General features: G+C 40.5%; 1 protein-coding gene across 2 annotated transcripts in view; it reads left to right on the forward strand.

The window, feature by feature from the left end:
• The window catches only part of TMEM178B (transmembrane protein 178B), a 238,046-nt gene that overhangs the window by 38,889 nt on the left and 172,611 nt on the right, over window positions 1–26,546 (forward strand). For both annotated transcript variants that reach the window (XM_068945577.1, XM_068945587.1), the window contains exon 3: window positions 25,064–25,177. In XM_068945577.1, coding sequence (XP_068801678.1) covers window positions 25,064–25,177 — 114 coding nt within the window. The remainder of the gene's footprint in view (window positions 1–25,063; window positions 25,178–26,546) is intronic.

The following is a 26,546-nucleotide window of genomic DNA, read 5'->3' on the forward strand; positions in this document are numbered from 1 at the left end:
GAGTTTCACAGGACCGATCATGTTATGTACTTAAGTGTGTCTCTTCTGGATTGGGGCTTTTGGTGTGGGATTGGTGACTAGGGAGGTCTGTGTGGGATGGCAGAGGTTAAGTGAAACCAGGAAGTTTCCAGCCAAATTAGTCTATGCCACTTTGTCATCTTTGCCTTCCTTCAACTGACATTTTTCACGTCTTCTCACGTTTTATCCTTATTTTAGGTGTTGAACCAGCAAATACTTCTGCCTACAATTTAATACTTTTCCGTAGTCCCTCTTACTACAATGACACTGCTTACTGGAACAGTTCTTAAACGTTTACTTCTATGCCAAAATAACCTAAAATCAACTGATCACAGGAGCTTCTACCCTGCTGTAGTGTAATTATTCAGCTTAATACTAAGTCAGCAGTACAGCATGTGTCAGCATGCAATGCCTAAAGTAATGGTCTTCGACCGATGGTCTAGGGACTATTTCTAAGGGTCTGTGAAAGGTAATGAGAAAAGCAAGGCTATTGTCATTAGACTTAAATTCATTATCCGAGTGTCCCTAGCTCTATTTGAGAAGCTTTATAGGTCCATGAGTTTAAATAGGCTGAAAACCACAGCTCTAACAGCTTTCTTTCCTTCTGATGGCTCTTATATAATGCAATAACACTCTCTTCCAGAGAGTAACAAATAGCAAGAGCAATAAGTCACACTTTTCTAGAGCCGACTATCACCAGGAAGCTATAATGGTAGCTGCTTAATTGAATTGACATTTTATGTATTATAAATGAAAACATTAAATGAACCCTAAGATAATATATTAAATCTTGTGTGAGATTTTTAGGATCACTGTTACTTTATGCCAAATGTTCTGGAGTATTATAAATGAGGCAGGTATTAGCAAGGCCATACTTTTTCATGCAGGGTGAATTTGATAAGGTCTAAGTTTTAATGCTTTTATCTATGTTTTAGTTATTTGTACATTAGCTGATAATATCCACTCTGAACATAGAGAAATTATGAATCTAGCCATAAATTATTGAGATCTGGAAAAAAATCACAAAGCCAACAATAAATATTGACTTAACTTTGTTTTTTTTTGATTATTGACCCATAACAATATATTTTGGATATGTTTTCAGCTTTTCCTCTGTGAGCATAATAGCTGGATTTCTGGAGCAGAGCCTTTCAAAACAAAGTCTAAATATAGTGAGTAGTAGTAGTAAAATCTAAAAAGTTGCCTGGCATATACTCTTAAAGTTGGGATTGGCAGGAGCATCATCTATACTGCAGGAGCTGCCTTTAGAGAAGAATTTAGCAAAGCCTACTCTGAAGAGTTGGGGAACAACCTCCTTTGGTATTTCATAAATATGATTCTTGCTTATATCCAAAAGATCAGCCTGAGGCCCATGTGTCTCGTAAAATTTTATTTTGGAGGTTACGATTTATTTTAAATGGCATATGGTCCCTGCGATGGTAGGTTGCACAGGGGGATTTTTATTAGGAGACTGCAGTAATGTGAAGACCTGTAAAATTTGTCTAGATAGGAAAAAGGGAGCGAGGAAAATAGAACCCTGAAACACGGGCAGGAAGGAACAAACGATGGTGCTTGGGGAAAATACAAATGACTGCTTATACGTTCAAGGCAAAATCATCAGGCATGTGTTATCAACAGTAAAGGAAAAGCCTTGAGGACAGACAGACAGACCTGAGGTAAAAGCTATCTGAAGTTGTGCAACAATAGCCCTAGTCTCCCTTTTCGGGGAGTTCAAGATAAGCCCATTTTCTACTGTCTTTCCCTTGAAATTTCAATAATATCTTCATGTAGTCTTTAAAGTTATTTTAATGAAAACTTATTTTTCTAACTGCTAAATTGAAACTTTCAATAATGTTTTCATGTTAATATTGGGGAAAGTCATGGACACTGGCATAAATGAAAAATAGAACTTGAATGATTTGAAGAGAAGTGTGTGTATGTTTCCTTCTTTTGCATTTTTTTCTGGAAGGGGATGATTCCTGGGATGTGATTCACCACTGCCTCACTTCTGTTGGTGAAAGATGCTCTACAAGTTAATGCAAGAGCCCTTAGAGCAGCCTTTTTTGTTTCACGATAGGGCTCTATAAAGTTCTTGTTGCTGGTGAGTAGAGTCTTGTCTACATATAGTTCCTTTTAGTCAAAAAAAAAAATTAAATATTAAACTGATAGTATTTTGAAGTGTAGTACAGGTGTAGAAAAGGGCACAGCATCAGAGCACCCCAAAACTATAGATAACTATTGTCTGATTGCACTGAAATATTTCAGTCTTGGAGTTATGAAATCAGAATAAAAGGTGAGGGAAGTCAAAGAACAGTGAAAATAAAGACGCTGGGATGACTGGCTTAGGAGTAAAATTTTTTCGAAGGTGAATCTGGGAGGGCTTTTATTCATGTTCACTAGTAGTCCCCATTAAAGTCACTTTCCTTTCCTGGCCTTATGAAGGGTTGGAAGGGTTACCTCTGAGAACCAGAGCAATGGTATCAAAATGTGGCTTGCATATTGATGCAAAAACAGGGGAAAAATGCAAGACCATGAAGTTCTCCATGGCTCTAGCAAGAGGAAAGTTATTTAAAGAAACACATAGGAAGTAATTAATAATGAACCAAATATAAAATTATAGTTCAATATGAGAGAGAATTGACTGTAGTGATAAGCTGTGGAATTTGATTTTTGAGATAAATGGTAAACCCCAGTTGCCTGAAGCTCTTAATTTGAGAAATTACTTGAAACTATATTGCAGGAGATAGCTTTGTATTTTCTTGTAAAACTCCAGAAGTGGGGTTTCAGCAGCAGTCTGAAGGGAGCAGAGGAGCATGTGGCCCATGTCTGTGTAACCCCCAATACCTGATGTGGAGTTTCTGTTGTGTGTACTTTGTGGTACCAGAAGGGCAACAGCTTCCAGGTAAATGCAAATTTTCCAAGTCTTGGAGTAGTGGTCAGAAGACTGAAGTAAGAAAAGTGTCTATTTGTGAATGTAGGAAGAATCATGCTTAAACTTGAATTTTTTTTTTTGAAGTTACTTGGATTCGTGGAAAACCAGTTTATAGCTTATCTTGCCTATTTCACTGGGTGGTGGGGAAAGAAAAAAGCAAATTTCAAAGTTCATCTTCAAATGAAAGATTTGCTACTTGCAACTCAAATCACGTGGCATTGTTTCTGTTACCTGGTAGGGTGACTTCTGTCACCAACTGTGAGCTGCAAATATACAATTAAAAATGTATGCTGTGTTTCTTAGCTATTAAAACTGTTTGAGTTAGTTACATAAGGTGAAGGTTCACAACATAAGTTATACAATGAATTGCAAATGGCTTACTTAGTTCTGGAAGTTATAGGCCAAGTGTTAGCAAAGACATTAATGATGATTTTGAATAATAAACAAATTTAAGATTTTTTAAGGCTGTTAGCAGATAATTAACAAAGGAAAAAAGGGCAGAATTTGAAGTTCTGTAAACTATTCTCTCTGCTCCAGTTCACTGATTTAAGCTGGGTTTGTGCTACTGAGTGAAGCTAGCAGTTTATCTAACTCCTCAGACATCTCGTCTTGAGTATTATTCTGTCTATCTGTGTAATTATAATGAAAATAGGGTAACTACATGTATAAGGCTTGATGAAAACATGCATGCATACTTATATATGCATATTTTCTTACCTGATTTCCTTGACTATTTGGACAATAGTACTCTGTAGATAGTTCTCAATAAAATTGTTGTTAAATCTTTTTTCCATATTGGTAGAGGGTGGGTCACCTCAGTAAAGTGTTAGCACTCATGCTGAGGAGTAAGTAGAAAATTAGTGTGTTTTTCTTTTTAAAGCTTTTCCAATAGAAGAGCTCATTCCAGTTCCGGATCAGAAATAAGCTGTGTTATATAGATGGGAACCGTCTCTAACGTGTGCTGGAGCTTCTGCTAATGTGATTAAGTTCAGGAAAAAAACTCACCTTTGTTACGATAATATGTAAACCTGATTTAAATATAGATTATTCTTTGAGCCCATTCTCGGGGATTTTGCTATTTGGTGAACTCTTTTATGATATGGGCTGTTCTCAGAGGATTTGTATTGGATATTTTTAGTGGCTACAATGCCAAGGGTCTCTTTCCTGTTTTGCTGAAATGTGGGTGACTCAGCTAGTTACACTGTAATTCTGTGATCCCTAGGCTGTTGTGCAAATGTAGATGTGGGGCTGGCTGTGTGCTTCCTTCCTCTCTGCCTGCTCTTCTCCATCCCAGCCCGTGAGAGCTCATTAGAAGGCCTAAAGGTCACTTGTGCCAACCGCCTGTGGTCTGGCTCAGCTGCTTGGTTAAGCTGTGGGTTATCCATTTATGGATGCCTAGGTCTTCCTTCTTTTATCCTGGCTGAAACTATTGGATTGATTAACAAATGCAGGGGTGCAATGAGCCAAATTGTTTTCTACAGGAAAAATAGCTCTTTTGGGACTGAGATGGCTGATGGCAAGTTGGCTGTCTCAGCAGAGCAGCATAGAGTTGTCCTAATGTGAAATTGCCTCTAGCTCTGTGTCTCTGCTCACCTGTTTGTAGTTCTTAAGTAATTTGGTACCTTATAGGTAAATTGTGGTGATTAATGAATGTTTGTCATTCTGGAGCTGTTCCAAGGGAAGACATCCAATAGTACATGGTAGTGTTACTGGAATGCACCTTCCTGAATAGCAGGATAAGAGATGTGATTAACTGTTTCTGTAATTGTTGGGTACCTTCTCAGCAGTATGAGTTGCACATGCACCTCACAGAGCATCTAATGGTATAATTGCTCATATTTTTATCTGAGGTGGCTGAGGAACAGTTGCCCAACCTGCAGAGAGGAATGTCTTCAGAACCTGACCCTTGTGTGTTTTAAAAAAAAAAAAAAAAAATCTGTGATGTTGACACATCTATGAGCCATTTCTTCTTTGTAAAGGTGCAAATGGTCTGTGCTTCACTCCGAGTTTGGAGCCAATGAACTAAGTCACCTGCTGGCTGAAGCAATGGGAACACTGAAAGGTGTGTACGGGAGAAACGGGCTTGGGGGGAAAAACAAGAAACGGAAGAGGTTGGCCTTAATGATAGGTGAATGAATCCTCCTCATCCTTCTAAATACTTGCTGATTGTCAGGGAACTTAAAGCAGATCAGCACAGAACTTGGACCTTAACCGTTACCTAGGATGAATTGGACGTGGGGAGGGCACAGTTGGAATCAGCTCCTGAGTGCTACTCAAACCCTATCTGCACTATTCACCCATCAAATGTAAAGTAATTTTATAAGGAATTGTTCTTCCAAAAGCCAGTCCTCACTGCAGTGTTACCTTACTAGAGGCATCTTTTAAATATTAGAGGGCAAGGAACATTCAACCAAATGTAGTGGTTTTACTTCTTGGTGCTTTCTAATCATACCAGTGAATTCAGTTCCAACATAAAATGGTTTGCAGGTCTTCTGTTTCCACTGATATGGTCCTTACCCATCTGAACTAATTTCTCTTAGCCACTGTAAGAGAACTCAATTTCCCCTAATGTTGGCATTCCCTTCTGTCCCGTCCTGTAGTATTTTTGTCTAGCTTTCATCAGAATGGAAACAAATCTTAAAAAAAACAAACAAACAAAAAAAAAACAAAAAAACCCCACTAAATTAGTGCAAATATGTGAAACAGAATCACTGTTCCAGATCTGTAGTAGAGCAAAGGGAGAAGAAACTCATTACCAGGCAAAGTAACTACAGGAACATTTTTCACCTTTCAGGAGAAAATACTAATAAAAATATTCTTTTGTGCTTTTCCCTAAAAGACAGTCTAAATGTAATGACTGTACTGACCTAGCTGTCTCCTGTGGTGAAGGGTGAACACAGGCATGGAGGCTAGAGGTGGATCATGTGTTTAAAAATGTTGGGAGATGAGTAAAGGGTTCTTTCAGTAATGTAGTGTGATCACTGTGACAGAACATGGAGAAATGACACTTTTAAAGTTGCTCATGTTTTTTCCCCCCCTTCCCTACATCCAAGAAAACCAAATGTTTCTTACTCAGTCTTCTCCTGATTCTGCTGCATAGGGTAGAGAGAGCTCCTGAATCAGTCTAGTCCTCTGCTGTTGCAGACAACTGCTCTGTATAACTCCAGCTGTAAATATCTCAGCTGCATTTGAAAAATAGGTAGGACTTTTTGCACTTTCCCCTTGTTTCTCACTGAAAAGTAATACTAGACCTGGATTGTTTTTAGATTTGGTCCTGTTCTTAATTTTCTTTGAATTCTTTTTGCGTAGTTGATGTTTTTGCCCTGTTGATGATTCTTCTCCTTTGCAGCTCTGACCATCAGAGCAGGCCTTTTCTGACTTGGACTTTGTCTCATCTCAAAGCACACAGAGAATATGCTTATCCTGTTTTATCTGTATCCCTTAACTCCTTTTCCTGTCTACTATTGTTTATTTATTTCTACAGAGTATTTTGGGATAGAACATGAAGGCGTCACAAAGCCCAGTGAAGTCATGTTTTGTTACAGTAATGGAGTAAATCATTTTTAAAATGAGCAGGGGGAGGCAATGGATGTACTCTGGATATTAAGTGGCTCAGTCCCTTCAGACATAATTCTAACGCTAGTTAACATGCTAATATTAACTGTTTCCCATGGCTGTAATAGATGTATTTGTTTATATATCATATGTGGGTGGCATTGTAGTGACTTTCACTACTTTCAGATTCAAGCAAGTGATCGATGTGATTTCAATCACTACAGTGGGGCCTGTAGTCAGTGCAGAGAAACATCACTGTAGACAAGCCCTGAGATGAAGCCAAAGCAGCTATTCTAATCTGTGTGAGTCAGAGAAAGACAAAATACCCAGGTGCGTGGCCACAATCATAAGCACCAGAATAGTTCTTGGACTACATACCCAGACATTAACTTCAGTCTAGGCTATTGACTGGAGTGTTTTGAGTCTCCTGAGAATTTTTGTGTGCATGTATCTGGTGCAGTTCCAATTCTATATCATATATAAGTTCCCCCTTGATGCTCATTGTCATAACTAGCTTACTGCTGAACTGTCTCCAAATGTAGTTTACTAGTATGGGTCAGAAAATCAGAGAGGCTTATAAGCCAAGGAAAACGTAAACACCACCCTATATCAAGAACTGATACTTGATGAGGAAGAAGACTGGAAAAGAAGGGATGTTAAGAACTCAAAACCTAATAGTACTGCTTATAAATGTATGGAAGAAATGGGCACCCACCTTAAAATGAGATCTGACTTCTTGCTAAAGTGCCATAGGGAAAGAAAGCAGGACAAGCTATGTCCACTCCCCGGAATGCCACTCAGCCGTGGTTAGCTGTGTGACAGCTTTGTAATATAATGCTTTAGGTGTCTGTGGTCTCTGAGTTATTCTATTCAGAGCTTTAATTCTCAGAATGGGATTTTTGTTTTGCCTTTATGGTTGATGGCTACCTAAGAAATGCAAGAAGTTCTGCTCAGGGAAGGTTTAGTCACACCAGAAGGTATATATTGGAAATTGAGTGTGATATGGAGGGGGGGGGAGCTGTTAATGGTGCTTTTTTTCCTCTACCCTCTTTAAAGCAACACCCTTTGATCTCCAGATGAAGCAGCTAGCACGGTAGTTCATGTTGATTCATATCACTTAATCATCAAACAATCCACTCTGCTTCTGTAAAGAACATTAGTTCAGCAGCCCTGGCAGAGCATCGATGGAAGTTAATTTTAATGGTAATTTGGAGCCTGACTTATTTTTCTTTTAAAAGGCTTTTATACATAATTTTTTATTGCTAATTCATTTCATAATAATCTGCTGTGGGTTCGTGCCAAGTAGTGCAGTCCACATTAAACTTATTTTCTGGAATAGGGAGATGCTGTTTCCCTGTCCCTTATGCTCATGACTTTAACAACCCATGGCACGTGCTGGCTTATGACTGAAGTCTGTAGTTGAGAGAGGTCAGCTGCAGGACTAAGGAGCTGAAGGCAAAACCAGGGAAGGGGATGATTTCTTACCCTGCAACCTCACAACAAGCTGCGTTTTATCTGGTCAGGTAATTCATGTCACAGGAGTTGCCTCTAGCATGCTTGCACTTCCCCAGTTGCTTTCCTTCAGACTGGGGCAGCCTGGCAGAGCCCTAACCCTAATGCAAGACACCCTCAAACCCATCCATCTTGCTATCTTTTACACAGTGTGGCAGAGCAGCGCAGCTCCTGTGTGAACAACTTGCAGGGCTTGCTCAGGACTATTTGACATCTCTCCTGCAGCACAGCTGTCTTGCAGGATCCCTCCATCGCTGCTGGTATGAGGGTGTCCCTTGTTCACAAGGTACTTCAGTGAATATCCCTGTGCCTTTTAACAGTAGGCTGGGGATCCAGCAGGCATCAGTGTTCTCCAGATAGATGTATAGTCAATTACTTATCTCTAGGATAGCCTCAAAAAAAACAAAAAACAAAAAAACCCCAACTCTTACTAAAAATCTCCTGTTGAGTCTGTGGTGACAGGGATTTGCTCCTCTCCTACAGAAGTGAGAATGGCATCCTTCAGATGCACAAAGACCACATAGCATTACTCAATTCACTTTCTGTGGTGTGGAGAAGTGGTTAGAAGGAAAGCATGCTCAGCCTGGTACCCAAGGCAATATAGCTGGGTCTCGGCTTCTGCAGTACCAGTGGTGAGGAGCTACTGAGCTGTCTAGTGCTGAAATATTTCAAGTGCTCCACAAATGTCTCCAATCATGCATAGTCATTGGCAGTAAAACCCTTTGCTAGTTTTGCTGGACTTTATCATGACGAGGTATTGGGGCTACAAGTGATCACAAACTTTGGATTCAATTTACTAATTGGACAAAGTCCATTACTGAAAGGGCATGTGATGTGTGATTTAATCTTGAATGTGACAGGAGCACAGTGGGGCTCAAAGAAGGCTGCAGAAGCAGACTGTAGCTTACACGATTACATATTACTTTCCCATGAGGCTCCAAGAATCTGTGTACTCTCACTTCCTCTTGGGGTATGAGATGCTGAGTCCTCTAAACAACCAAGATGTTTTCAAACCGTGCTTCCTGCGCTAAGATAACATGAATAATAAAATTACAGGCTTGTCCTCTTGTGGGTAGGTAAGATACAGATATGAGCGTAATGAGACTGCTTCTCTTGATTATTTCTTTTCTCAGACCTTGAATATTAGTAATAGTAATGTATGCAGCTATTTTCCTTCACTATTTTCAACCCTGCCCCAGGTAAAGGTTCAGTTTATTAGATGTAGTATGGGAAGCATTTAGAGGCACTTGAAGTTTTTATGAAATGGTAAAGCAGTTGGGATTGGGACATTTTCACTTCATGATTTTTACAGTGCCTGATCTAATGGGGACCTGATCCAAGACTGAGGCTCCTAGATGGTGCTGCAGCCCTGCTGAAATACAGTTAAAAACATCCAGAAGTCTGGAGAAAATCCTAAATGGAGAGTGAAAGTATTCTCTCTCCTGCTTTTTTTTGATGATAATCTAAGTGTTCTTAAATGTTATAGTCCAACTAACATGGGGTCCCACCATGGAGATATATATAGGTAACTTATTGTCATGTAATTTCTTAGCCACTTCCTTCCTCCACAGCTGAAAGGCTATGAGTACTGTTATCTCTGACCTGTTTCAGATCACTTGGCTATTTGTAGGAAAGAAGTTTTCTGGAGGGTGGGAAGTAATACCTAGAAGTTTCTGGTTTGTAGGTGCTGTGGGATTCTCCCTTTCTGGTTCATTTGCACTCACTGATTTTGGAAAAATACTTATTAAAATGTTTGGGATTCTGTATTGCTGAGGTATCTTTTTTTTAAACGTAATATGTTTTGAAGCACTGACATGCAGTGTTGCCCCTGTGCATGCTCCTGGGGAAGACTTCTCTTGTGCGGGTGAGGTCACATTCATGCAAGTAAGTTAAAACTGTAAGAGGATATTGTCAATACAAATATACTGCAGAAGTGGGGCTACTCTGTCTTTCATTCCTTTCCCCTCTTTCAGAGCTGTGTGCTTTCAGGCCCTTTTTCTTGTTACCCTTCGCACAGTTGCATAGCTGCAAGTGCTGCAACCCCCATCTTGTTAACCATGTAAGCTTGGGTGCTCTTCCTCTAGACATCATGCTACTCATAAGTTGCCAGAGGAGGTCATGTGTCTTTATTTAGCTGAATCTAGGAATAAGGTCTAATGTATGACAATTCAGGGCACTAACTTTTGCCAGTGAGCTTAGCATTTGTCTGCTCTCACCGCACTTCTAGTGTGGTGTGGGACCAGCTTTGTTTTGGTTCTCCTTCCTAAGTCTTCCCATCCTGGGAGTACTACCCTGAATCCCAGCCATGCACCTGCCACCTTAATCTCTTATTTCTTTTGAATAATGCTGGGCTTAATGTTTTTGCTGAAAGTGATTTGAATATAGTTTGCTCATTGAGCCTGTACTGCAGTCTCCTACTGCTGCATTTGGCTCTTACCCCAGTGCCTGGAATCTCTTAGCAAGATCAGCTTGCAGCCATCTCTCCTTACTATGATTTTTGTCACAATTGTTGTAACTAAACCTGATATTGCAAATCCCCAGGGGATAAGAGTAAAGCTAATGGCATATTTTCTTATTCTTTAGAAAACATCTAAACTTATGTTTTTCCATTAGGTTGATATGTTCTCTTTGTACCCTTTATCAGAATGGCTGATGGCCTACTGGGGGTATGTTAAGAATCATCCTGGATCATCTTCATCTAATACTACAGTCAGTGAATTGAAGCCTCATGCCTCTAGAGCCTCTGAGATGCTGAACACAGCCCCTGAAAAAAGAGGAAAGAAAATTAGGCGGGAGTAGGTTAGCATCTGCCCAGTCCTTTTCCTAAGCTGTGCTGTGATTTAGGGTAGGAATTCCATACTGTAATAAGCTGCTGGTCCTACTTCTGGGACATGGAAAAGTAGATACTACTTACTGTCCATTGTTTTTAATTGCTTTAACTTTAATTAGGATGTTTGGAGGGGAAAATAGGTTTGCTATCTCTTAAATAACTGACGGTTAACTTAATGATGGAATGAGGTTTGCATTTAGAGTTATTGCAAGTGATTGTGCTAGCTACAAGCTAGCATGCAAAAATAGGGAATGAAGGCCTGACTTTTTTGATACATGTAGCTTAATGCGGGGCAGCTATACTGTCTTTATTAAATGCTTTGATATTTTATGAAGAAAAATATTTTGCAAGGTATTACCAGAGTAGTAATTAGAATAGTAAGTATAGAATTAATAGAATGCAACAGCTCATAATAAAGCCACTTGAATGTTAGAATTAATTGTACAGATAAATAGGAGTCCAGAAGCATGTAGGATGCTAAATCAAAATTAAATAACTTCTAAAATCAAACATTACAGCTAAAGATTCATCTTGACATTTTAAACAGAATTAGCAATTAGATGGGAAAGGAGGGTACAAAATAGGAACAGCAAAAGTCCTCCAGGGCATAGATTGTTGAACATATTATAAAGCATTCTGCCTCAGGAGCACCTCTGTCCTATTTGGTGGTATCAGATGCTACTGAGAGGCATTTCTTACAACTCAGACTAAGAGTGAAGATTTAAAACAAACAAACAAACAAACTACCTGACAGTATCTGAATCAAAGCCCACTTTCTTAGCCCTTTTCCTCCAAATGCAAAGCAATGACATAAGCTGAGTAAAGTTCCAGTGTGGACTTTAAGAGCTGTTCTGTACCTGGAAAATGGTGCTAGGAAGTGCTTTCCTTTCTGGCCCTGTGCATGGTGACTTTTTTTTCAGAATACTGTTGACCACCCAGTTAGGGTTGGGATCGTAAAGCAACTTCTTGAATCATCAAGTGCTGAACAATGTTTAGGGCTATAAAGCCCCACTGGGAGCCTGCTGAGCTTTTACATGTGGGCACCATGGGACAAGAGGGATAATGGCACATGTTTTCGGAGGTAGATATGTGCCTTTTGGGGAAGGCTTGTTGCTACCATGAATACATTTCTGTTAACTAATGGCTATTTGTGCATTTTGAAGCATCAATTTCTAGAAGGATTCCTAACTTGACAGACAGCAGAAATGCGTAGTCTGCCTTTCCCTGGCCTGCCAGAAAATGTCTTACGTTGCAGTGAATGAGAGAATTTCCTACTGTGACCCTCTAATGTGCTTTGATGCTTCAGACAGGAGGATGCAAGAAGTGGTAGATTACTTGTGCCAAATAATGAGTGTTATATAGGCAAGAGAACGTCATGCCACAACACCCTCCTAAAACGAAACAACCTCCACCTCTGCCTTGGAGGGAAGAAGAAGAAGAAAGAAAAAGCAGCAGCAAAAGCCCAGTCTGCTTCCCAGGCTGCACTGACCTGGCAGTAGGCACCTGCCTACTGAATTAGAGCTATTCTTATCCCATAGTAGTCTCTACACTTAAAGATATGCCAGCTCTACATCTAGGCTATCACTTTGTTTTTAACTTGTCCTTTTTGGCATTTTGAAATAAGTAATAGATGCTACTCCAGCTGCTTTGGGTTTTCTTTGTGCTTTGTCTTGCTGTCCTGTGATATAACCTGGACTGGCTTCTAATATTTTTGATTTCTGTATTAAATGGCATATCTTATGTCATAAAATAATGCCATGAACCTTGAAGCATCATCTTGGCAACACACTTGGAGACTGGTTGCCTCTGCAGCTTGACTAGAGCAACCTCATAGAAGGGTAGTTATCTTTCATTGCTTTTACCCCTTCTGAAACGTTTGTGTTGCTCATTTGGTGCAGAGCATCTGTAGCAGTGTTGAGAAACTAGCCCTGAATTGCTAACTTAAATAGATTTGTGAGCACAGCCAGAACTTTCTACTAGCGGCAAAAGCTACAATAATACACTTTTGGTAAGAGGCACTCTCAATATCTAAGCTTCTGGACACGAGGGCATATGACGGTATTGCAAAGCTCCTTGTTGGATAAATAAGGGCTCAGTCTGGTCAACTGGAGAAATACTTTTTTGATCACATCCGGCAGCCTTTCTTATTTCAACCTGCAAGAGGAAACTGCTTATGGTTTCAGACAGTTGTAGAGAGATTAATGATATCTGTGGTTCCCAGATCTCTTTAATTTATCAAGATCTTTCTTGTCAAGTCCTCATATATGACATAATTCAGTAACAATAGTGCAACAAATAGCCTTATGAGGAAAGGGTAGTCAGCTGTGAAGCCTTTTATACCTCTGAATGCATACAAAGGAAGACAGCATCCTTATAAGTGAGTGATGTCAGCTCACCAGTTATTCATTAACTTCTGCAAGGATAATTTGGAGAATGGCTTCATAGGGAAACAAAGTGGTCAAAATATGAAACTACTCCTTACCTTAGAGTCCTTTTGTGGACCACCTTTATAATTTCATGGTCTCTACTCATCAGTAAACAATTCCAGGGTTTATTTCAAGGTAGTTTCAGTGTGCCCACCAGACTGTATCATCTGAGTAGAGATTCAGTTTCTAGAGCTAATGGGGCAAGTGACGTTATCAGCTTGATGGAGAGACTACTTGCTTCTTGGGAAGGATTTTGTCTTCTAGTTTACAGCCCATGTACTGTAGGGTACCTTTGTCTGGGAAATGCTCTTCTCTGCACTATATGATGTATTGAAAATGCCTCTCACAACAACACTACCCCAATGCTTATTAAAATAACTAGAATGGAGATAGAACAAAGAATGCTAATGAATTTTAGGAAATCCAGAAGGTAGGGACACTTATTATGAAAGAAGTCTTTTGACCAAAGAGAACATGTTCAGTCTGTGGTTTGCAGTTTTAAAGGCTTGATAGACTCCTGGAGGGGACAGGAAGAGTCTGGCTTATCAGCAAGGGAGGTTGCAGACCCAATGCGTAATAGGTTGAAAGAGCAATTTTATGGGCATAGCACCTGGTTCCTCCATGCTCTATTCTTATGAATGTGGAAAAAACAGTCTTGCTGAAAAGCTGACGCTGGATTCTTTCTACACCTGTTTCTTTGGAATGCTAGTTGCTGGCTATAGTTATCTTGGAGGTGCCAGCCTCTGATCCTGTGGTTTCCCATTGCTACCTTTGTTTAAAATGCCCAAATGGGGATCCATACTCACAGCATTGTACTTCCCGGGTGTTTAGTATGAATGAAGCCACCTTTTACATGGTTATAATCATGAGTTAGGAAACTGTGTCTTAACTTTGGCATATAAACAAAATATTTCTTGCTCGTGTGTCAGTTCTTAAGATATTGGAAACGTCAAAGTTATTCCAAAAACTAGTCTTAATTTGATTCCTGTGAGTACCTAACATATGAAGCCTGGAAGAACTTTGTTCTCCTCTCTCTCCCTTTTGCCTACCACAGCTTATGCTCAAGTGAAACCTGTGGAGCGTCCCTCGAGATCAGCTTGGGGATAAAATAGTGTGAAAACATTGTCATACAGGCATATTGCATAGTCAACAAATGTTTTTTCAGGAAGGTTATCTTCTTGAGAGAGACTGCTTTTAGGGTGCTGAAGGAGGCAGAGTGTGATCTTTTGGGAGATGAGCTGAGACGTTAATGAACGCTATTTCCCTAACGTGGGATGCAGAGCATTTGAATGATTTTGTCATGTTGTGATTTCTGCTGTTTAAACACTAGGTTGAAATGCTGCAAGAACCGTTGCCAAACGCTTTCTCCAGCTTGGCAATTTGTGGAGCCAGCTACAAACTAAAAGTATAGAGACAGAGAAGGGCTTATGTCCTCCTTACTTTAGCAAGTAAGGAGGAGTATATTGCATAGCAAGGCCCCCTTACTTTGTGGGGCAGCATATAGAACAGCTTTCCAAGGTACAGAGACAGGCATCCTTAGACTGCACTGCATGGGATCACAAATCCTCATCAGAATTAGCAGTATCAGTGGGTCTATTCCTGCTTTTGTGTGTGTGGGGTGTGGGGTGGTCTGAGACCTTGCTTCCTAGACATCTCTTTGAAATAGGTTTCATAGCTGGCTCAGTGAATACCAAGCTTCATAGCAGTATCTTGCAATAACTCTGTTGGAATCAGATGTACTTTGGTATAAAATCAACATGAACGTGAGGACAATCAGTCCTGGGATACTGGTATGGGGATGACTAAACAGAGTTCAACAGGTAAAGGGGTTGTGTGTAGGTGCTAAGAAATCGGGAAAAACCTTAACCTGTAATCATTGCTCTGACTGAAGTTGATAGTAATTGTTACTGTTAATAGGAATGACTTATGGAATGCTAAACTAGTGATGGAGTGATGGTGGCTTTCCATTTGGTACTCCTAGAGAAACCTGTCTGTGGCATAGGCTTTGCTCTGCATTTTCTTTGGATAGGCAGCAGCGCTGAGATACTGCTTTGCTCTCTGGGCTGTCAGTGAGTTTTTACTGGTAATTGCTGTCTCAGTGACTTTTTATTGATCATTTAATTTCTGTCTCCAAACAAGCAGGAGCAAATATTTTTTCAGCCCTTTTAACCTCCTTACCTTTTCGTTTGTACTCTGCTTCCCTCTCCCCTGTGGTCAGCCCAATGCAAGTAGGTGGACAAAAAGATTAATAGAAGCAAGGAGATGCCTTCCTCCTCAAGTGCCCTGTGGCTTGGAGATTGTTATTAATAGCTGAAATAAAAAAAAGTGTTTCACAACCATCCTCTTGCTCCAGCTTCCTTGCCAACCCCCTTTTCTTGGTCCCTGGAGAGAAGATGTGAGCTCATTGTTTTCCGAAGCAAATTCAGCTTTTGGTTTCATACTTGGATTCTCTTATCAGAGGTGGAATATTTACCCTTCTGCCAGCTGAATGCTTTAAGCAAGGTGCCATTTGCTAGGATATGCATGGAGCATGTGGGGAGCAGGCCTGGCAAAAGCTGTTCAGGCACTCTTTCTTTTCCCTCTACTCTGAAAATGTAGCTGTCTGCTCAGTGCATGCGCACATGTGTCTGCACCTCTATCTTTACTCGTACGGTAGTTGTAAAGGAAATTTTGACATTTTGGTGTGGAAACACAGAAGTTGTAATAAAATTGTAGGTGTTCTAGTTTGAAAGAAGATGACTCATTTAGAAATCCTTGTGTGGAAGCCCACGTATGAGAAAGCTGGTGTGTGTGTGTAGAACCCTAAGCTTCATGGATTGTCTATTACATGTGCAATTTGAAACTGATTTTTTTTTTTCCGTGTCTGGAGATCTGGCAGATCTCTACTGAAAGAGTGAGCTGGCAGATTTCCATGTCAGATGACATGGAAAGGATGGGAATAACATATTGTTATCTATCTATCCATTTCTGTCTGGATAGAGCATGGATAGATATGACTGTTTTGATCTTCCCCCTGTTATTTGTTTACACTGTATTTTTTGAAGACTTCTTTGCCAGCTAACCATTGTCTAGCAAGTTTTCTTAAGCTGGGGTACTGAGAATATTTGTTTGGAGATGAAATGAGCTGGACTGTAAAAGAGAAGTGGGAGAAAAGAGCAGAAAGGTCCTACTCATCGCTACAAAGAAATCCTTGCTCACTTTCCTAAAGAAAATCGGAGCCATACATTTTTGGTAATGTACTTGCTGGGTATGTGCCATTTCAGGGATGGAATACTTACCTTATGAATATCTCACCCTTTCAGTGGCTGGTAGCTTACAGTGAATACAAGGGAGCTTTTCCTTTAGGTGAAAAGCTTACAGTGAATACAAGGGAGCTTTTCCTTTAGGTGAAATGAAGGATGCTGTTATATCTTCAGAGTATGTTGGAACTTGTGGTCATGCTGTATTCTGATGGTGAATGAAGACACCCACATGTAAAAAGCAACTTTTGGTAACATACTTTAGAGATCTGGTTATTGTCAATGACTAAGGGATACTTCAATCTGGCAAGCTTTTTGCATTTTACCCAGCAATGAAATTATAAAAGTATTTAAAAACTAGGCATCTATAGTAAATATTGTTGACTGAATTATTTTTTAAAAGTAGAAAATTAGGTCCTAAGCAGAGGCAGCAGAACTACTTGTGAAACTTGATCTGACATGGCAGACAATTTCAGCTGGAAAATATAATCAGAGAAATGACAGTGTTTCAGGATTTTCAAAATAAGCTTTTCTGAAGTTTAACTGAAGCTTTTTGAATTCTTAAAGATGTCAAAACCAATTGCAGATAAATCTCATTTTGTGCAAAACTTCTCAATTGATCTAAAGTTGTTTTTTTGTGTTTTTTGTCAAAGTTTCCCCTTTGCCCCTGGTTTTTCAAATTGGCTTTTGAACCAAAAACACTCACTATTTGCCTATATTCATGAGCATGGCCAGTGCGAGCATGTTAGGAAACAAGGAACCTCAGTCCTCCTACTGCATTAGGAGGGAAGGAGTTGAAGCTCTGCAGAACTTGACTGCGGTTCTGTGCTTCTTGCTGTGGTACTGCTCATGTCATTGTGGTTGTTCCATACAGTTTTCCAGTCTTGGAGATCTGCCTTCAGGTGGATGAAGAGTCCTTGCAGACTGCTTTTTTAGAGTTATGGTCACTTAGGGCTGAACTTTGGCAGCTCTTACTAGGATGACTTTAACTGCAGACGCATAGCACCCGGCATAGGTTATATCTACATTTGCAAATAGTGTGGGACAGTAGAGGTGGATGTATAACCAAAACAATTGATGCTGAGGATTTGATGCAAACATCGGATTCCTTTTGAACCTTTTGGTGGGGTTACCTCAGACTAGCTGTGCTCTGGTCCTGTGAGTTGAATTCCCGTTAGCAGTTGGAGATCATCTTCTATTTTAGTTTCACTTGTGAAGAATCTAGTCCATGGCATGGTCTTACAGCACATGTAATGAACTAAAGCATGGTAAGTACAGATGATCAGGACAGCATTTTCAGAAGTGCGCTTGTGATGCAAGCTAAATGCTAGCATAGATACACTTGTCGTCCACCATACGTGACTCTTGGATCTGTAAATGGAGAAGAGGACACATCGCTCTGAGACTACAAGAGCTTGTAAATGATGAGAGGAAGCTACTATCTCCACCCGCTTCTAGAAGTAGCAGCTAGGGGCCAGCAGCTTAGCCAAAGTGTATCTCAACTGAAGGGAAGCGCCAGCCAAATTTCCTTGCAGCCCTCAGTAAGCAGTAGCCAGTACTAGAAGTTATTCAACTTAATCTAGGACAAATAGCAATGAGTTCTGCTGTCAGTGTGCTAAACCCCAATTCAGGATGATGCCAGAGCCAGCCAGGAACAAATATGATCTGCTATTTGAGGTCTGGCCCATGCTGTGGCTGAAAATCTATCTTGAGCTCTAGTAATTAGAATGTTAGCTTCTATTTATGCATATAAGTTAATGAATATTCACCAGACATGTTGATTAAGGTGCTCTTCTTTGCATATTACTTCAAAATTATCTTTTTTTTTTTTTTTTTTAGACCTTTACCCTTAGGTATTTTAGTATTCAGGGTTTTCGTGTGGCACCAAGGGAAAATCTGATTAGCTATTACGAAAAAATTTTTGTAATGAAGGTGGTCAAACGTTGGAACAGGTTGCTCAGAGATGTTGTGCATCTCTGTTCTTGGAGATTTTTAAAACTTGACTGGACAAGATCCTGAGCAACCTGAGCTATCTTTGAATTTGGTTTTAACTTTGAAGTCGTCCCTGCTTTGAGCAGGGGATTGGGTCAGATGACCTCTAGAGGGCCCTTCCAAGCCAAATAATTCTACAATTCATGCAAAATAATGCTTCTGCACTTTTGGCACTAAAATATTTATAGAAGGGCAAAAATGTAACATACTTTCACTGTTAGTATTACTCCAAAGGTAATGAAATAATCCTGTTAAGTGTGTTGCAATACCTTCTAATGAAGTCTCTGCATTCATTAAGAAAATGTTGTTACTCATGATGAGTTCATTAACTAGTCAGCATATTGGATTGCAATTCTGTTGTAGCAGCTGGTCAAGATAGAGCCTAATTTCTGCTACCTTCCTCCAGGGTTTAGTTTGACCAGTTAATGCATGCTGAAACTGCAACAACCTTCCTTATATTAAGGATGCCTCCAGAAGAGTTCTGGTGATTCATACAAAATGATTTAAGAGACTGAGGGCAGGGCATACAGCTCAGGGCAATCATTTCTTAAATTGCACCAGCCTGAATGGCCAGGACTTGTTGGGAGGCAGTATAAAATGTTAGCACAATTTAACAATAAACTTCTTCAGTGCAGAGAAGACTTTTAGGTTTGAGCCCTAACAGGTGCATATGCCACATATAATTGCTTTGTGTAACCTGTTCCTAGCCCTAAATAGGATTACAGCCCCTGAAAACAAGACTGAAATGTTATGCTGAGGAAAACTTTAAATATTCTGTTCTCTATATTCTACAAATTGTTTCATTGTCCTCAGAGAACTGGAGGCTAAATGACCACACTGTTTTCTTTCTACTTAGTGTGGTTGTATCCTCCCAATGAGGGAGCAGTAACCAAACCATGAGATTAAGGCAATCTCTCATACAGAAAGCAGTTTATCAAAATGAATAGCAAATATACGTGGTGAATGCAGTTTGCAAGCCAGAGGCTAAGATTTTTTTTTAACTGGGAAACGTTTGTGTAGCAATTCTCAAAAACAGATTTCTAAAAATTAGAGCCAGCACAAAGGGTGAATTTTGTGGAATAAATTGTTTGTTATGAACAGCTCATCCAGAGGTACCTACAACACATGAGAAGGAAAAGCTGCCTGGAGGTGGCAAAGTCTCAGAACATCTATGTCAGTCTTTTAGAGGACGCTTACAATATCAAAAGCCTTGGCAGGAAACAAAACAAATGATAGTTTTGCAGCTGGGTCCTTCTTAGAAATCATTGCACATACTACAGGAGAAGAATGGGTATCAGCTGGTTTCAGATGTCTGCACGTTACAGAAACCAAGGCTTTTCTGTCACGTCAATACTGGTCTGTTAACAAAGTTTGTGATGATTGTGCCTTAGTTCATCCAGAATAAAAGAGCTTCTGGTTCCCTGAAGTTGTGTAATTCCTGGTAGCTCTTACCTGAGGATTGCAGCAAAGAGCCTTAGCACAGGACAAATTCTCACGTAGCTGTGGTCTCTGGCTGCTGAAGGTAACTCATTGCTAGGCACTGGGCTAATCCATACCTAACTCTTAAGGATGGTTCCACAATGTGCTGCCCTGAAAGTTACCAGGCTTGGGGAGGAAGGGAAATCTTGTAGCCTTATGTGGCAGTAAGTCACAGATTTTATATAAATAGCCATTCCTTCAGTTTGGGCTGAATCTGATATAATTGACACTTATGTTACTGCTGCTGCAGACTACCACTTTGAAAGACCACCTCTGAAGCACTACTTTCTGTTGCCAGCTCTTGGTGAGGTGGTCTATTTCATGCTGAAGGCTAAAGTATATGATCACAGTGGTGGTGTAAATTTTGAAACTTGACAACCACCTTTGCAAAAATCAAGCTGTCTTTGCAGGGTGAATTCCTCTCGGTATTTCTGAAGTAAAAATTTTAGGACTGATGTGACCAACACCTTGATGACGCTTTGAATTTTCATGCCGTTTTTCAAATTACCTTAAATTAAGACTCTGTCTTGGAACAGTCTGAAAGAGTTTAAATATTTTTTGAATTTTTAAAGGGAAAGGGGTATTGATGGTGAAAGTTGCCCCCAAAGTGTGTGTGTTTTTAATCTGTTTACCCACTGGACAAATACAGTATGGATACCAGCTGTTTGATCTTCCTTTGTAATTGATCTCAACCCTGTTCAGCCTAAAGTGGGAGAACAGTTCAGTGACCTGCATCACTAGTCAGTTTGAGGCCTCGCTACTTGGGGGTAGTACTCCCAGCCCTAGTTATGCAGGGGGAGCAAAGTTTCACTGGCCAACTGAACTAAGAATATTGGGATAGTCTTGAAAAAGGAATGGAAAGAAACTGCTTGAGGTTTTTAGGTGATGTTCCTGCTATAGCATATTTTAAGGATTTTTTTTCCTCGTAATGGAGATGAAGGAAATATTATCCAAGGTGACAGTATGGAGCAGATTTCCATCCCCTCCTCTCCCCCCTCCCCCCCACTCCCCATAGCTACAGGAGGGGACCTGAGCTGGTAGGTGGATCAGTAAGAGGAACGGCATGGTCAATGCAAAGAATGCTTAGCTGCTCTGGATGATGTTAACTTTATTTTCCTTTTCTCAGTTTTACTTGTGTCTCAGTTTTGCTGGAATGGGTGATGCCAGCCACTGAGTTACAGCTGCCTAACTCTTCCCCAGTATGTGAGCAGCTGTGCTGATGCCAGTGCAGCACAGCAGAGTTTTGTTCTGTGCGTTTCTAGTTCCATCTTTCTGCTGATGCCTTTTCTAGTACTTCATTTGAGGACAGCCCGTTTTCATTAGGACTTTGAACAAACTTTTCCCTTCTGTGAGAGGAACATAGAATACATGCATCTGTGAGTGGAGTAGCTCTGTGGTTACTTCATGTTTCTGGTGGCCAAGCCATAACATTTGCTACAGTTCTTTATGCAAAAAGGCTTGTTCTACCAACACTATTCCCAGTCATTTGAGCTAAGTGCAGAGCTCATAAGTTGCAGTTGAATTTGGTTTTTTTTTTTTTTTTTCAAGCTAGAGTGGAAGGCTGGAGGCACCTCCTTAAGTCAGAGGACTTTCTAGGAGACCTGTAGTTCTGATCTGTGCTGCAGTGACTAGTCCCCCTGTTCTCCCTGGAGACTCCAGAACTGGATCCTTGGGCAGGGCTTGAAACTAGTTTTCTCAAAGCCATGCTTCTCTGAAGGGCAAATAAGGAAACATCATGCAGTGTGAAAATGCACTGTAGACTCCTCCGTTTCCTGATTTTTATTGCAGACCCAGGCTACTGAAAGCCTTTTCTGTAAGTTTCAAAAGCTAATTCTCCCCTCTTAGCAGATGTACCCCAATGAAGTTGCATTAACTCATCAGACTTGGTCTTCTACCTGTATGACAGTAGGTTTAGATCAGGGGCTTACATTTAAATCCCGGGCAATCATAAGCCTTGTGTCAATGTGGGCCTCTGCAAGTTTGAGGTTCCCAGTAACAGCCTGTCTGCTTCTTCTGTCAGCAGTGGTTGTGTAGATTATGGCAATTGCATGTCCTTTCTGGAAATTACTGGTTTTCTAGAGTCTGAAGTAATTGAAGTGCTGGAAGTTAGTAGAAGACAGCTCTAAAATATCCTGAACTGCGTTCTCCCGAGTTTATTACTCTATGTTCACAGGAGAGTTTAATAGTTTAAAGCTAAAAGAGCCCATTAGATCATGTAAGCTGATCTCCTGTGTGTCATAGACCACTGTTTAACCCATTTATCCCTTTGAGCCCAGTAGCTTGGATTAGACTGAAGTATTGAGTACTAAGAGATTCATTATGATTACCCATTCCAGCAGTGAATTCATGCTTAATGCTTCCAGAGGAGGGTGAAAAATCTGGGGCACTGTTTTCTGTCTGACCTGGGGGACTGTTTCTCTGTGTTAGACAAGGATCTGAAAAAGTTCTTGGGTACAGGTGGATCCTCTGTACCCCTTCAGAGCTCTGATCAGCCTTGTTCAGTGTGCTCTGTGGCCACCCTTGATGCTTTTAGAGAAAAGTAGGGGAGAAAAGCAGAAGGTGTCTGACCACATGCCCTGAAGAACACTTTCCCTCCTGACCCCTGTCAACTCTTGACTGGAGTCTTGATGTTTATTTGCTTTAGTCAGCATTTTGTGCAGAGGTGGGAACACTGGGGGGGGGGGGGGAAGTGCTGTGGCTGGAAGGGACATCATGGAATTTGCCATTCAAATATGCCTGTACTTCAACTACTGTTGAATTATTGCCACTGTATTTGTAGTCTTAGTTCTGGGCAGACTTTAAACATGTACTTAAGTCATATTAAAATCATGAATGTAAGCATAAGCCTGGAGCTGTATGTATATGATGATGACCTGAATTCAGACCACAATCTCTTTTGTGCTTAAGGCTTTTGTACGAGGTAGTGAAGAGGCCTCTATGATCCTAACAGTGCTTGTAGTAGGAATGGAAAGTTCTGTGGACTTTGCTAGAAATTAGCCTTTCTATGTCAGAGGATGTACCTTGTGCTGATTATTTTAAGAAATCCTATCAGATGGAATAGGATATTTTTCTTCTCCCTTTCTGTACGTTCTTATTTTGAATCTTGGCTCTTTGTTCCTGTCTGGTTTTCTAGATGAATCCTTTTTCTGGGCAGGTATCCGATAGCCTAAAGATTATTTTCTGACAAATAAGCATTTTCCGTCTTCTTGCCAATGGTTCTGAATCATGAAAGCAGCTGAACAAAAGGGGATAGGAAAACCAATATGAAGACATTAAGTTCATTACTGTGAAGGTTGCAAATTGGGGTGTGGGGGGAGGGGATTTAAAACGCTCTCCACATTAAGTTTCTTTTTTTAAATACTATTCTTACTTTGGAACTTTAATTCTGGGCGTACATTTGGTGCCCAGATGGTGCAGACTCGCACAGAAGCCCATCACGCTGTCAGGGCAGGCGGATACATATGTAAATATTTTGCCTTTTTCCCCTATAATATTTGGCTTTGTCTAATCTAATTGCTGTCAAAGGCAGAATGTGAAGAATGCTCAAGAGAAGCGAACAATGAGGACCTCCAATGTTTGTACTGCACTAACTTTGGAAGATGCTGGCAGACTGGGATGTAACTAATAATTTTGTTGCATGGAGTTTTTTATTCAAACTTTCAGTTGATAGTGTATGATCTAAGTTCATGCTTAAGTACTGTTCTACAAGCTGAGACAGAAACCTGTATTAATAGAGGTATCAAAACATTTAGTCTCTTGGAGCCGTTGATATAAGGTTCTTGAACCTGTCTTTTCAGTTCGGGCTGACAGTAAGCGTTCTCTACCTGCCTCTTGGTACATCACTTTCTCATTCTTATTTATGATTCATTGCTTCATTTAATTTATTCTATTGAGTGCATTTCTTAATGTGTTTTTAATACATAAAAGCATTTCCAGCATAGTTGCTTCTCTGACCAGTAGTAGCTAGTAGCAAACAGCATGGCCAACCACAGTAAGGATGTCTGCTTATTTATTAAAGGCCTGATCCAAAGTACCTTAGTATTAACGGAAAACTGACTTTCATAGGCTTCGAATGTGATTCTGATGGCTTAGTGAGTGTCTAACGTGGCCAGTGTTAGGATGCTGGCAAAAGGGATGTAGGAAACCTTACTGTTTGGCACTAATGGAAGAAAGGTTGCACTCTCGCAGGCTTCTGATGAGGTGCAAAATTTTGCTAGGATGAGATTTGTGAAAAGCCTTTGGTTATGGAGGACTGCCCCCTTTAAGGACACCAACTAAATAGATGGCAGGAGATCAGGGTTTGGAGGTAGAATCCTTACAGAGGAAGGAAAGCGGCTATGAAAAGAGAATATAATGAAGTGACCAGAAAGGAGTAGCAGCACGTGGTGCTTTTTTCATAGAACGTAGATTAAATCCTGCCTAGTAGGGGAAAAAAGGTTGCCAATTCTAACCATCAGGTTGCAGTCTGAGGTTTTTTATTCAGGGGTGCCAATACCTGCTATGAAAGTGTCTGGGTACCTTAAAGAGACATGCCACAACCTGTCATGTACGCTTCTGTTTGTCTTGCTTTTCTGTGGTGTGGAAGGGAGTCTGGAAAATCATTCTTTATAAATATAAATCGTGTCTGCTGTGCTGTGTTTCTTATTAATGAAGAAAAGGTCAAAGATATGTGCTTTGCGTGTCTCCTGGAGTATGGGCACTGAGACAGATTGCTACAGGGTAAAATAGGATGTGAATTTACAGTTTGAGGTAAATGCGGGTATGCATGCTGTTAGCTCATAGTGCAGGGAAGAAATGAAAGAAAGGGCGACTTATCACATGTATATCTCATGGTAGCAGATACTGTGGAGTCTTTATTGTAAGCTTATATGCGAGTTTACTGTGCATGTAGCTTGTGTCTGTGGGGTGGGCATCTGTTGTAGGCCGCAGACAGCATTGGCTGTCACAGTGGGTCAACAGTAGGGATTGTTTTGCTCTTGGCCTTTGTTTTCAGTTGTTAAGCCCATCTGGTCTACAGCTGGGAAAACATGTTGCCTTCATTTAATAGCACTTTCTCTCTTCTGCTTGTTGTCCTTCTCAGGAGCAATTGAGCGGTGCACGTACATCAAGTACCACTACTCCTCAGCGACCATTCCCAAGAACCTCACCTACAACATCACCAAGACAATCCGCCAGGATGAGTGGCATGCCTTGCGTAAGTGATGCTGGCTTTCTTCTCTCGCCTCATGTGTAGGCTAAGGGAGCTACTGCTAATAGAGGAGAACAGAGACTTTGGTAGGCAGCCCACTTAGAGCCTGTTTCTCGTACAGTTAGTCTTTGTAGCAGATGGACTGATTTGTTCTTAGGACATACGTTTTAATGTGCTTCTGCTGTTGACTAGAAATTCTGGTGAAGCATGAAAAAGTGGTGGTGGGGAAGAAGCGTTCAGATGCAGAGATCGGTATTGAGTTAAGTACAAAAGTGAATAACCACATCAGCACCCTATTTTTTTAATTCAATAGAATTCTGTGTATTTGAGTATGTTCTCATGCAGTTCTTGCTGCTGCTGAGATTCCTGCTTCCAGCAGAATTCATTGATGGTTTTTATTGTAGAATATGTCCTGCTGCCTGCAGCTGCTGAGTGAGACTGGCATCACTTCTTTGAAGATCTAGAAAGAGAGGCTGCCCCCTTGAAGGCACAGGGAATTAGCTTAGCCCTTAGTGATAACTCTAGCTGGTGGTCACCAACTAGTAACATTGCTGAAGCAACAAGATCTGACAGGGATGGAATTGCCCTGAGATGTATGGCTGGCCTTTGAGCTTTTTTCCTTCTTATGATCACGAAGCTGGAAAAAGGTTTTCACTAGCAAAGTGGAGAAGACAGGATTTCACGAGGAAAAATACCTTTGCAAGTTCTGTTTGTTAACATACAGTCATGGAGGCTGTCAGATGTCCTGAAGTCTTCTGTCTCTTGTAAGCCAATAACAGCTCTTTGAAGTTGACAGGAGTTGAGGAATGCTGATTCTCATGCAAAATCTTGAAAGACAGTAGTGAGAAACTACTGCCTTAACTGTTCATGAGAAACAAGCCAAGTCCCTGGTATTTCTAGGGCTTTCTGTCCATGTTACACTCCTGCTTTATTTGGCCATTACTTTGGAGGGCCCTTCTTAAACTCTGGTGGGGAGAGAGCGTAATGATATAGTTGACTTCCTGAATTGCTAAGGTGAGACCTGGTTTGAGACTTGGGCACTGGTGATTGTAGGCCTGCCTGGTCACATCTGGTAAAGTATTAAGGAAGTTCTAGAGGATCCTCTAAATCAAGAGAACCTCTTGATAATATTTTTGAAATGTGTTTAAGGGTGCATGGATAAATACATGCTTTAATTTTGGCCTAACAAATAAAAGCAATACTGAGCTTGCAGAAAGCCCATCTTCCGTTAGGGTTCATAATGCAATAGAAAGAGTATTTGGTTTATGCTAGTGGCTATATATGTGCGCTTTGGATCTTGCCTTTCCCGCTGCTATAAGCAATTACAACTTTCTTAGGCTCACCCTCTGGGAATCTCGGTAATTAGCATAGGAAT

This window comes from Struthio camelus, chromosome 1 (genome assembly GCF_040807025.1).
Source record: "Struthio camelus isolate bStrCam1 chromosome 1, bStrCam1.hap1, whole genome shotgun sequence".
Classification (NCBI taxonomy): domain Eukaryota; kingdom Metazoa; phylum Chordata; class Aves; order Struthioniformes; family Struthionidae; genus Struthio; species Struthio camelus.